The following is a 13,175-nucleotide window of genomic DNA, read 5'->3' as shown; positions in this document are numbered from 1 at the left end:
TTTAGATTTGTTTTTAATTTTACCTATAAAAGCACATCTTCACTGTGACTATGCAATGTCTTTAGGTTCTGAGATATCCTGAGTAATTTACGTGGTTAAAAAAATAACTTATAGCTAGAAAAGAAATTAAAAGATTGATGATCCAACAGGATCACAATCTCCTTCTTCTTCTGGCCCTTATCTCCACCCAATGGTGCAAAGGGCACTGGATCTTATCGACGTAGTTATCTGGATCAATGGTAAGGTGATCAGTCCTGCCCTTCAGGACCCAATCCGGGGAGATATTAAATAAATATTGCAGTGTTTATTTTCACCCCCCTGGGCGTAAAACGATAGCCACAAAATAAACATGGTTTTACAACATTATTGGTGCGTCCAAATCCTTGTGCATAAATCTGTGTTTCTCCACTTAAGAGTGATTTTTAACATTTTGACATCTCATGGAGAAGAATATAAAAGTCTGGATATTTACATGGCTTAACGTGTGGAATGGTGACAGTTACACATGTTATAAAATTATCACTTTATTAGCATATGATAGATAGGTCATAATCCCAGTAAATGCCCAGACTTACATGGTCTTCTTTATCTATGTTGAGATCAAATGTAAATAAATACGGTTTTTTAAAGCCATCTTAAAAATAATAAAGTGCGTGATTCGAAAATCAGTGACGTGAATTAAAAATGGTTTTGCAAGTTCATATTGCTTACAAATTCGTGTTTTTTTGGAGGTTTTACTCCGTCCTATTGAACACGAAAACGCAAATACGCATCTAAGATGATCCCAACTCTCAGTCTCACATATATGTGGCCTGGCCAAATACTTGTATCTGTGATCTGGTCACATCAAAAGTCTAGTAATTATAGAGCATGGACTGTGACTGGACGTACGATGCATAGAAGTCGAGGCAGCTCAGGTTATTTATCATATTGTAACATGTAGCGTTACATCCTCTCTAGAAGTGTGACCAATTGGTAACTGTTACTTTTTTGGTAACCCTGTTCGTTAGATTTTCTCCGTTAATTTTCCAGCTTAAGTCTATGCCATTTTTTTAAGTTTTACTAGGTAAATAACACTATTTCTTAAACTTTTTTGTACCACGTGTTTTGACGCATTTCGCATAATATTCTAACACCGTATTTGTTCAAACATGACGCGGAATGAATTGAGATACTTGTCATAATAGAGTTTAAGAAAAAGTGGTATTTACCAAGTAAATTAGAATTAAAAATAAATATATAATACAATAGAATGGCTGCAGAATCAATTAATAAAACTCTTTACAAAAGCGTGCAAACTTAAATACTTTTTTCACCGTATTTGTTTGAAAATAATACGGAACGAATTTAAAAATGTGTTTCGATAGAGTTTAAGAAATAGTGGTATTTGCCATGTAAAATTTTAATTAAAATGGATAGTACCTATTACTACAAAGTATAATTTTAATAAAATTTAACAATAGCAATGCTAATGTTCATAATATTTATTAATAGCAATTATTGTGAGTTTGATAATATCTTGATAAGACGAAACGCGTCACAATATACATCATATAAGAGGTAGCAGACCCCCAGGAAGACCACTAAACGATGGAGAGATAGCTGGTCTTCCACCTCCTAGGAGCGGACCGGAGAGTGGCAGGACATAGTCCTAAATAAAGAGAAGGAAGAAGAAAAAGCATATAAAAATTGTATAAACATGTTAGTATTCGGCTCAACACAGGCCATGCCTAAAGAGCCGTAATACATATAATAAATGTATATATGAAATGAATATGTATATTTGAATGTATCTATGTATTATGAAAAAAATATAAAAAATAAAAAAATTACAAATAAATATATTTAAAATAAAGTGGAATTCAATCCAATAACCTTGTTTAATTTTGGATATATTACCCAAAAAATACTGCAAAGTGACTGCCGAATCAAATAACGAAAGAAATTTTTCACAAAAGCTTGCAAGCTTAAATGATTATTTCATTTTGAACTAGTGCTTTCGTGATAGATTTATTATCAGCCCAAATACCTAGACTTATCTCTCTTCCGAGATTAAGATATAAACTTGCATCGAGCATTTCCGGTGTTTCCCGCATTTCCGAGTTCCCCTAGCGTGGGTTAAGGGGTTGGTTGTACAATAGAGTGCCTCTCCACCCCCCATTAGTTAGAGGTATTTCCTCCCCGCGCCCGCCCTGCGGCCTTTGTTGTTCGTTGTGTTTTTGTTCCGCGAGCTTTCGAGCTTTACACCTTTCGTACACACTCTTATTAACGGCGCTCGTGAGCTTAATGGGCGACGCTAACAGAACGGAGAGTCTCGTAAAAATGTTTTTCAGGCGCTTAGCCCTAACGTATTCGCCACGAACATCGCACGGAATTTATTACGCGTGCTTTTTTCCCTTGTACTTGTTCAAAACACCGATAAATTTATGTTGGCACGTTGCTTACTTGCGAAAATTAATATCTCTGTGTATGTTTGTCCGCCTCCGTAGTGTAATGGTCAGCAAGCTCGGCTACCGTTCTGGAGGTCCCGGGTTCGATTCCCACGGGGGGATCAAATAAATATAGGTGATTTTTTTCACTCATATATTTATTCAATATTACCCTGGACTATTAAGTGGAGGGCTGATCACCTTTCCTTCATGTGTTAACGATCAAGATAACACTGCGTTTATATGATGCAGTGCCCTATGCACCTTTGGGGTGCGGGTAAGGGTTTTTTTATGTTTGAATGAAAGACGGCTTCAGACGTCTAAAAAATGATAATGATCAAATTGGCGCTGGTTAAATTTAAATGATCAAAAATTCACGAAAAACTTGGCATGATTAAGTATTTATTTCAAATGGTTGAAAGTGTTAAGTCGGAATAATTGGCTGCTATGTATGAAGAGATGCATGAATAAGGATGAGGGGAAAATCCCTAATATTTTTTCGATCCTCCTAGGAATCGAACCCGGGACTAGAAGCACGGTAGCCTAACGCGGTAGCCAACCACCACACTACGGAGTCATACAAATAAACAAAATAGTCCAAAATAGCCGAAACGTTCATATATCTTTTCAAATAGACTGAAACACCTAAAGTAAACAAAATATTGGATCGTCATAGTCTAGAGCCGGGATGGTGAACCTTTTTCGCAAGTGGGTCAAATTTATTATTATTATTTTTTTAATCCATGTCGGGGGTAGGTACATAGATTAAATATCTGTCACGAAATAGTTAAAAATGACAAAGGAACCTACTCACTACTCATATTTAGTTCGATACCACTTTTAGTTAGTAAAATACTGACCCATGAAGTTGGTAGCACTTGTTGGTAGGTACCACGAATTCTAAATAAGGGAGTTCAATCTATTTTACTTGCATTACTAGTAGGTTAAACTTTTGGATTGTCATGGGAATGGCGTATAGTAGAAAATACCTTTTCATTAATTGATTCGGCAGTTACTTTGCGATAAAATCCATCCATTTTTAATTCATGTTTTACTTATAATCGATTGTGACATGTGTTTTGATGCATTTCACATAATTTTCAAACACCGTATGTGAAATTTAATCTAAATTTTAGAGCTGTGTCCTTGGGGCGTTGAAGAATGAAGAGGGGTTGGAGCTGTTTTTATTTACTTTTTATGTTTTATTTTTTATTATTATAATCGTCTACTCCTGGCACTATTTTTTTTATTAATGTTACTTTGTGGTTTAGATTTACCAGATTTTTGTACATTTTGAGTGTGTCCAAATACTTGTTCACAAAATCTGGATTATTTCCAATTACATGAGTTATTTTCATATTATTTTTTGACATCTCATCAAAAAAGAAGAAGAATATGGAAGTCTGGGCATTTACGGGGCTGACGACCGTCATTTGACCGTAAATGCCCAGACTTCCATATTCTTCTTCATCTTTGATGAGATGTCAAAAAATAAGATTTTTGTACATTTCTAGGTGAGTCTTATCCAAGACGGTATATTTTTATTTTATTTTTTTGTTATGAAAACAATCGTATCTAAAAGTTTTAGGGGGTTTTATAATCTCTCACGTGTCACTCGTTCGTTATCTCTGGTCCAGGGTCTAGGCATGCTCCTGTTGCGAGCTCGATGCTAGGAAACGATGCACCAGAATAATCCCGAATCCACTGGCGGCAAGGTACACGTGACTTGCACATCTCGAGGACGGCTCTTAAGTCCACTTACCACTTACCGCTTACCACTTACCTTTAATAACCCGGCGCGCCTACGACTCCGTCTCCTTACGGCGCAGGGTCACTTAATGGCCCTCTCCGACGCTCCTCGATCTATCGAGACAAAAAATCAAAGGATCCAACGGCTGGCGGGTAATCTGCTCTCGTCAAATAATGAAAAAGCCCGTCTCGAGTTTGACATTGGTTTCTGATAAGTCAATTTAAACTAAAAAAGTATCACAAATAATTATTCAATTTAAAACAAAAGTAACTAACCATCACGCTGCTTCTCCGCAGGGGTAGCAGAGAGAATAGAACACCACACCAATCTGACTATGAATACAATCTTGGCCAGTTTCACATTCATGCATCTCCTCATACATAGCCGCCGATTATTCCGACTCTTGACTTAACCACTTTCCAGTCTATTTGAAAATTTATCACGCCAAATTATTCACATGTTTTTTTTTGCATTGTCATAATGGGTTACGGACCTAAAAATATTTTTACATTCGTCTGAGAGATCGCATTTCGATTGCATTCATTCTACGTTTATCCTTCATTTCCCAAATTTCACTCTAATATATTTTTTGATTATTTACCCTACACTGATACTTGAAGCACAAGGCAGATCACTCTCCTTCGTGTAATTAACGATCAACACAACACCCTTTCTACACGATGCTGTGCCCTATGCAATATTAGATCCGATTATGGTTAGAAGCAGAGGAATGTTTTGTTTCATAGTGATACATCTTCACCATAAGCGTAGGTACATAAATTGCAACTTCTCATCATGTTTAAGTGCTTTCGTTAGGTGTTCCCAAAGGTTCGCGACTGGGTCCACATCATGTTTTTATTTTCAATGATTTTTTTCGTAGAATTATTTACACCTACAAGTAAAACTTATAAAGACAGTGAAGCTTTATAATAAATTAGAAAATCTTATGAATTGTTTGATATTTTTCGATATATGAATGACACAAAAAATATTTAAAAAAAAATTACAGACGATTTATCCTAGGTACTTAAATCAATACCATATAAACTACAAATTGTTTGTACTTACAATATAAATGTCTCAATTTATTTTACATATTTATAACCTACATTACACATTAAATAATCACATAAGTAGGTACAGTTACCAATAATCGACTATAAAACTTATATTCGAAATGACCAACTATTCAACAATACATCCAACTATATATATAATGAGACAGATTATAGGCATATCTCTATAAATCAGACCTACAATTTGATTGTCTTTTTTTCCTAAGTATTGGTCAGAATTTTTGCATTAAATATGTCAGTACATACCTGACTGTACCTACCTGTTTATTTCTTATGTCTGTCGGTATTTTACAATAAAATGATGCCCATTCAATACTCCTCGAGCGCGTGCAAAGTGACCTAATCCGCCCTCGCGGTTCCCCTCCAGTATCAGAGACGTCGGGACTATTCCTAACCGGTTTGGTGTCCCCCCCCTCCCGGCCCGCTCTGGGGGCGTGTCCCGGGCGGCGGAGGCGCGCCATTGGGCGAGGCGAGCTTCCCCCGCCCATGCCCGCCCTACCCCGCCCTGCCGGCTCGCCCGCCCGCCCCCGCGGGACGGCGCGATCAATCAGTACAAGGCGAGGAGGCGTGCGGTGCGTTTGTCGCGATTATCACCGCTGATAAATAATGTCACTCCACGGACAATGTAGTCTTTGTTTTTGGTCGATACACCCGACTGCCAAGTCTTCGATCTAGACTGCATCTTTGCCATTTTTGGACTGTTTCCATTTTCTATAATTCCAACTAGAATTCTGTTATCAATATGTTTACGTGCACTTTGACATTGGGTTTTTAGGATCCTGAAAATTGTTTTAGTGATAATAGAGCCTTATATAGACGGTTTTTTTGGACATTCGTTGTTGGGTTGCTGGTCTGGTGCGATCCAGATGTCATCCTAGTTTAGGAAGCTCACCGCATCACCATGATCACCGACATGAGCCCGGCGGGCTTGTATGCTCAAGTACCGGCCATGCCTAATATCAAGTCAATCGTAAGTACCAATCCACTGATCTGATCTAAAGATTTGCTATCATGTACACTTCCTCAGATAAAAAAATGCCTTCTACCTACTGTCAAAATTTCAACAACAACAAATATGTTTTATTTTTTAAAGTAGGTAAGTTAAAATAAATATTTTGTGATACATACCATATATGTTCGAAAGAAGCTTGTTTTAAAACCTGTATGTATGAAAACCAAATCCTTTTTTTTCATTTCTCTATACTTTAGATGATCAATGCATTTTTAATTTACGTTTTTCTTGCTAAATACCACTATTTCTTCAAATCTATTGTGGCACGTGTTTTGATGGATTCCGTATCATTTTCAAATACCGTATACATTGTTTTAAATGATACGTAATGCATCGAAACATGTGTCATAACAGATTTTAAGAAATAGTGGTATTTACCAAGTAAAACGTAAATTAAAAATGGATAGATTGATGAAATGGTCAATGCACTATATTGGCGCTAAAACATCTTATCCTATTCTTCCTTTGGTGTCACCAAGGACATGTTAGTTCCGCTCTCAAAAAATTTACACGGATTCTAGTTGCAAAGTGAAGGCAGGACTACCCTTGTTATAGCGGACCCAAGAAGGGCCAGGCTCCCCGTGGAGTGTCATACAAAGGGCACCGCTAAACACCCAGACCAACAATGGTTCTTTGTGCGAGCCCGATACAAAACCTTCTACAATCGGCTCCGTTTGTATTGGCTTTGCTCTTTTCACTGCCCGCTCCGCTCTCTCGCCCTTTATCTCGGATCTTCTTCCACATTTCAGTGTTTTTCTTCCATGTTTCCTGTGTTCTGTCAACAAGTCCCTTTTTTCCGCACTCGTAAATTGGCCAAACCGTCGATGTGATGAGAGCTCTCTCGCTGTTGGACCGGTGATTTTGTGTCGCATTTGATCCGGACAAAGGAAGCGGTTTGGCATATGATACTGTGATAAATGTATGAATTGAGGCTAAAGCAATACCGACGGGAAAGCTCGAGTGACTTTACGGAACGGACTCACCGGCAAACACACGATAGGTACCTACTTACGAGTACCTACCTACCTACGCACTTAGTTCTGATTATTATTTTTATTATTTTTCGTACACTGATGGGTTTTATTTAATTTTTTTGTGACGAAATAAAAATCTACAATGAATACAAAAAATAAACCATTTTTTTTTAATTTGCTTTTGCGTTATATTTGATACGGTGTAAGATGTAAATTTTTGCCGTCGGCCCGCATACAATTTATAGCACCTACCTACCTACCTACACATGCTGTGAACAATCGACTCAATATATTTATCTCAAAATATTATGCATTATACCTCCTACATCCCTTAGTTTTATGACATTTCGTAAGGGGATCGAACTATATTTGATTGATTGTAGTCATACGTAGATACACTTAATTTCCTTTATCATTAGGTATAGATATCTGTAAAAAAAGTCATATTAATTTTTTTTCCACAATTCACATAAACAGTCCAAACACATGTAATATTCATCATTCTACCTACGATTGACTACCACACTACTGAAATTTTTGGAACTAATATATACATAATATGATTCATACGTCTCGTCATGTGCGAGTTCGGAGCAGTATCTACGGTTGATTTGAATAATTTTTATTTAACAGAGACCGTTTTAAATGTAAGCAAGATCTTTACCAGATTTTTTACATACTGGGAACAAGGATTTGAACGAATTTTAAAAAAAGTTTTTTTTGTACTGTTCCAATTACAAAATTCTACACTGATAAAAATACCTGGAAGAGAGATGGGAGGGAAGATCAAAGCTCATGTTAAAGACAAAATTGTACGAAATGAGGAACACGCCACGATATCAATATCGATTTACTTTGTTAAGGCTTTACTCGCAAACATAGATTTCATTAAGCTACCGACTGCCCCTAGAGGCCACAAATTTCTCCAAGTCATTTAAAAAATATAAATATTGGAATTGTCTTCTTTTAAAATATATATAGGTACACATATTAAAAAAAATATGTTTTACAATATTTTAACTCCTTACCTTTCAATAACTCTTTTCTTTTGAAACGATATATTTATTTCAAACAAAAATTTTCAGTACAAAAACGGTAGTTACCTATTTTAAGCAGAAAATTTAATTACGTCAAATGTTACTTGGTTTTAAAGAAAACTAAGTTGCGATTGATAAGCGATTGCATGGTGGGCCTTAAATTATCTCTGCGCTGACATTGTCGAGTTGAATACTCAAAATCCCCATATTGATCCTTAACCAATTTTGATTTATTATTATTATTATAATTCAATATATTTCCACTCCGTTAGATATTTTCTTTCCGCTTTCCATTTATCATCTCGTCTCAACTTATTAGTAATAGAATACCCTAGCAGTAGTTTGCTCTCGTACTTAGTGACTCCCCACCCTATTAGGCGCTCTAAATATGTCCTGACCCCGGACCCCGTCTCGCAATAAATCCCGGGGAGTCCCGCAAAGTGAGCATCGCATAATGCACTCCCCGGGAGCGGATCGGGGGGTAGGCGCCCGGCAGAAGGGCGAATTAAAACCATTAACTACAATGCGGCCCTTTATGGGGCCCGAACACACCGCGAGACAATGGAGACGAAAACAATATTGAATGAACTCGGCGACCGGTCGGGAATTTAGACACAATCCAGATTATGATTTTCGTTATTAGCTAGAAACTTCGGTAGTGTAAATGCAAAAATCTGTAAAAATTTAAAATAAATCTGTAAGGTTGTTCCACAAAATGTCTAAAATAAAGTATTTCATAAACTGGCAAAAGAATAAAGCTGTAGTTGCAGTACTCATTTAGCTTTCTCATGATATGTACATATAAAAATACATAAAACAAATGAGTTATTTAATATCACAAGTTTTTTTTTCTCTCCTGTAAAATTTGGTCTGAGACAGATTTACCCCTTTGCCTTTACACTACCGACTTATCTTCAGTATTTTTATTTAAAAAACTAGGATTTTTGTCTGTTTAGACAATTTGAGTTAGTGGAATGTGAGCAAAGCGTAGAGTTGGCAAAAGGAGAATGAAAGTAGACTGAATGCAGTCGAAATGCGATCCCTCAGAAGATCGCGCTGCAAAACAATGTATAATTTTCGTTATTTTCGTTATTGTTATTAACTTATCTACAGTGTTTTCAATCGAAAGCTAAGGTTTTTCAATCAATACAAAGTTAGTACAGTATAATGGATGGAGTTGGCAAAAGAAGGATGAAAGTAGACTGCATAATAATAATAATAATTTGGATAATTTGTATAGCTCTATTTTCATAAAATACTACCTCAAGGACGCTTAAAATAACTTGGATAATAATATGACGTTGATGATAGATTACAAAAAACCGAGTTCACCGGTCGAGATGCAGTCAAAATGCGATCCCTCAGACGAACGTGCGGCAAAACGATGTATGATAGATGTTTTTTCCAAAATTTGGACACACTCAAAATATACAAGAATTTGTAGAAAACGAGAAATTTATTTGTTTAAAACCCAAGTGGGTTTTAAATTTTGATCGAAAATAGTTTCGGACTCGGAAGTCGGAAGCAGCACTTAAAGTGCCCGCGCGCCGTTTGAACTATTCGCCGTATCGAAATGGGAAATGGACGATTCGAAACCGGCGACAGATTTGCGCGGCGCGCGTGTGGCAAAAATATTTCCGCATTGTTACAATAATTTCTTTGTTCCACTTTGCGGCGAGGACCATTTGGCAATTTGTTACTCGCGAATGGCGACTCGCGGTGGCATGCGCGAGGATGATTTGTTTTCGGTATTTTACGCGTCGATTACCTAATATCGTAATCAATAAATGTTGATATGAGGACACAGGAATCGAGATATTTCGTTTGTGTAAATTTCGACATATTTGAGGGATACAATACACTATATTTCCCACTTCCTAGCTCTCAAATATGTATCCTACAGCCTCTAATATCCCGTAGAATAATTATAGCGCCCTAAAGCCTGTGTCCTAGGGCTTCTAATATCCCGTAGAATGTCTCTCCAGCTCCCATCGGGGGCCAGTATCACCCCATTTGAGAACCTTTGGTCTAAACTTAAGACTATAAAATCTAAACAAAAACTTTGGTCTAAACTTTAGACTCTTAAGTCTGAACAAAATCCATAATTTTTTGTCGACTGACAAAAGTAACGGTTTCCTCGCGTCATTCGTAAAATATTCTTTCAATATTTTCAACTTCTTTTAGTCAGTGAAGTAAATTTAAATAAACTACAAATGCGTCAAAATAAAACTTTGATAATAGTTTTTTTTAAAGAAATAAAAATGTAGAAAATATGAGAGAAGAACTCAACTAGATACCTACGTAAATAAAAAAGAAATTGATATTTAATAATATGCTTATTTTCATATTATTTTTTCAAAACTATAAAATGCCCAAATATTTTGTGAAGTAGGAAGTTTTATTAAAAAATGTCTTAAACATGTAACTGATAATAAGGGTAGAATAAGACTGCCATTTAGAATTAAATTAATTCCCAAAATTGCATTATAAGGGTTAAGAAATGTATGATGACATGCCTTAATGTATGAAGAAAGAAAAGAGTCTGAATGAATTTTAAAAAAAAGTCATGGTTATTGTAAGAAGATGTTAATATGTATGATGTTAAACTAAGTCTATTTAAGGTACTAAATATAATATAAGATAACTTAAGAAAAAAAGTTAAACATTTTTTTTCAACTGAGTCAGGAGCAGCAAAAGTGACGTTTTTCCTCGCGTCATTCGTCAAACATGCTGTCAATTTTTTCGACATCTTTGAAGCGATTGTGATCTCAGATATCGCCGAAAATAAAATTCTCTATCTTTACATCATCGCATGAATGGAAGTTGGTCATTTCCGCTAGGCTGTGAATGCGGACAAAGCGAGTGTTGACGGGTCCAATTTAAATCCCAAAACGGATATGCGAGATTATCCCGAGTCCACAATAAACATGCAAAAAGATGCAAGGATGTGTCGCCACTTCGTCTGGCTATTGCTCAGGCCTTTATTGCGATTGTTGGCTGAATGACATCATTGAATTTATTCTTGAATAACATCTTCAAGGGCTTGAAGGTGTCAAAATCGATATGTTGCACAAAAGGTTTATTTTGGTATTTCGAGAGGGATTGAAATTTCTTATATTTACCTACATATTATTTAACTTCTCCTATTATTGTACCTTCTTCCTTCCTTTTTCAGCTTCTTCATAATTTCAACAATAAGCTTACAGTAAATTTTTATTGTTACACCAATTATTTTTTCTACTTTTTCTAAACTGACAAAAAGTTCATCTTCCTCGTTTGTAATAATATTTATCTGTACATATTTGACTGAAGTAAGTAGTAATTTTGATTTAGATATTTTTAAATGTTTGCTTCGTCAAAAATTTACGAAACAATACAAACTATTAAAATTAACGACAAAGAAAATTTTGTTACTTTGTAATTACCACAATCTTATATTTTATGACAAATAATGTTTTCTTTAAATTTTTTTTATATCAAATAACATTAAAAAAAATTATTCTATATATTTGCTAACCATATTTTATGCATATATAAATATATATATATATATATATATATATATATATATATATATATATATATATATATATATATATATATATATATATATATATATATATATATATATATATATATATATTTATATATATATATATATATATATATATATATATATATATATATATATATATATATATATATATATATATATATATATATATATATATATATACATATATATATACATATATATATATATATATATATATATATATATATATATATATATATATATATATATATATATATATATATATATATATAATAAACATTTTTTTATACATTTAAAAACATAATTAATATCTAAAAAATTAAAGAGACCTACCAAGCCACCTTATGTGTCTTGTTGGTGGGTTTCTTTATATACTTTTGAAAAAAAAATTGACAAAAAATACAATTTGTGCAATATTAACTATTGATCATTGCCTATTCCTTTATTTGGCCATTGGTCCATATTTTTACTAACCCTCTTACCTCTTATGATGAATACACCATGAAATATTTGATTCTTGAAAAATTTACAGGGCAGTAGGCAAATACAAAATAAATATAAAATTATTTTTTAAATGTCCTTATAGTTTTAGAATATTTTTTTTTAAAACTCTGTTATTAGCACAATCCGACATTTTCCAATACTGGTTTTTTATTGTTAATATTACGGACCAAATAATTATTGAAATATGATGAATATACTTTACAATTGATGATTCAGAAATATTCTTGAATGAACGGGAATGTCATTCAAATGATACATTATCTCCCTTCCGATCTATCATGTCAGGTGACATGTTCAATTCAATCACAACATGTATCCCGTACACTGTACCTGCAGCATCACTTCTCGTATCTCTCTCCATCTCGGTCTTGTAATCCGTCATCTGACAGGGCCATTCATCGATCCCTGAGGCACTCCACAGCGTAATGAATGTCCCAGCGCTGGATACTGCGAGGAGACTAATACTTGTTTATGACATAAACCTTGTTGACACTTCGCTTAGGATTATCCCCGTAAGCCTATACACACATCCACCCTTCTTTAGTAAGCTGGCTCATTGAGTGTCCCCTTTTCACACGAAAAACTGAGTTTGAGGACTTTGGCAAATATTGTTCGCTCTTGAAAGGAATCCCGTTTTTCTTTAGCAAATAATAAGCAAACTTTTTGAATAGTTTTGAAAGCAAATAATCCTAAATAGTCTAGCTAAAAGTACTTACCTACTTTAAAGTGCGTATAAACAAATAACTGGATTACAATTTAAACTATTGGATAGCCTTTAATAAAACATAAATGATCATCGTGCCTTTGGTAATTAGTCGTGCTAACCACAAAACCTTA

The 13,175-nt window shown here is 34.7% G+C and overlaps 1 protein-coding gene across 3 annotated transcripts in view; it reads left to right on the top strand.

The window, feature by feature from the left end:
• Window positions 1–13,175, top strand: part of Sp1 (transcription factor Sp8) — an 82,744-nt gene that overhangs the window by 22,779 nt on the left and 46,790 nt on the right. Inside the window, exon 1 of one of the 3 annotated variants that reach the window (XM_088262029.1) lies at window positions 5,826–6,225. The exons of the other annotated variants lie outside the window; for them this stretch is intronic. Coding sequence (XP_088118155.1) covers window positions 6,157–6,225 — 69 coding nt within the window. The 5' untranslated portion in view covers window positions 5,826–6,156. Of the gene's footprint in view, window positions 1–5,825; window positions 6,226–13,175 lie in introns of those variants that run through there. 3 annotated transcript variants of the gene reach the window in all.

This window comes from Brachycentrus maculatus, unplaced genomic scaffold, assembly GCF_059751285.1.
Source record: "Brachycentrus maculatus isolate JH-2025_06_01 unplaced genomic scaffold, ASM5975128v1 h1tg000172l, whole genome shotgun sequence".
NCBI classification, from domain to species: domain Eukaryota; kingdom Metazoa; phylum Arthropoda; class Insecta; order Trichoptera; family Brachycentridae; genus Brachycentrus; species Brachycentrus maculatus.
Note: the sequence above shows the minus strand (reverse complement) of the source record. Positions and strands in the feature narration are given on the sequence as shown.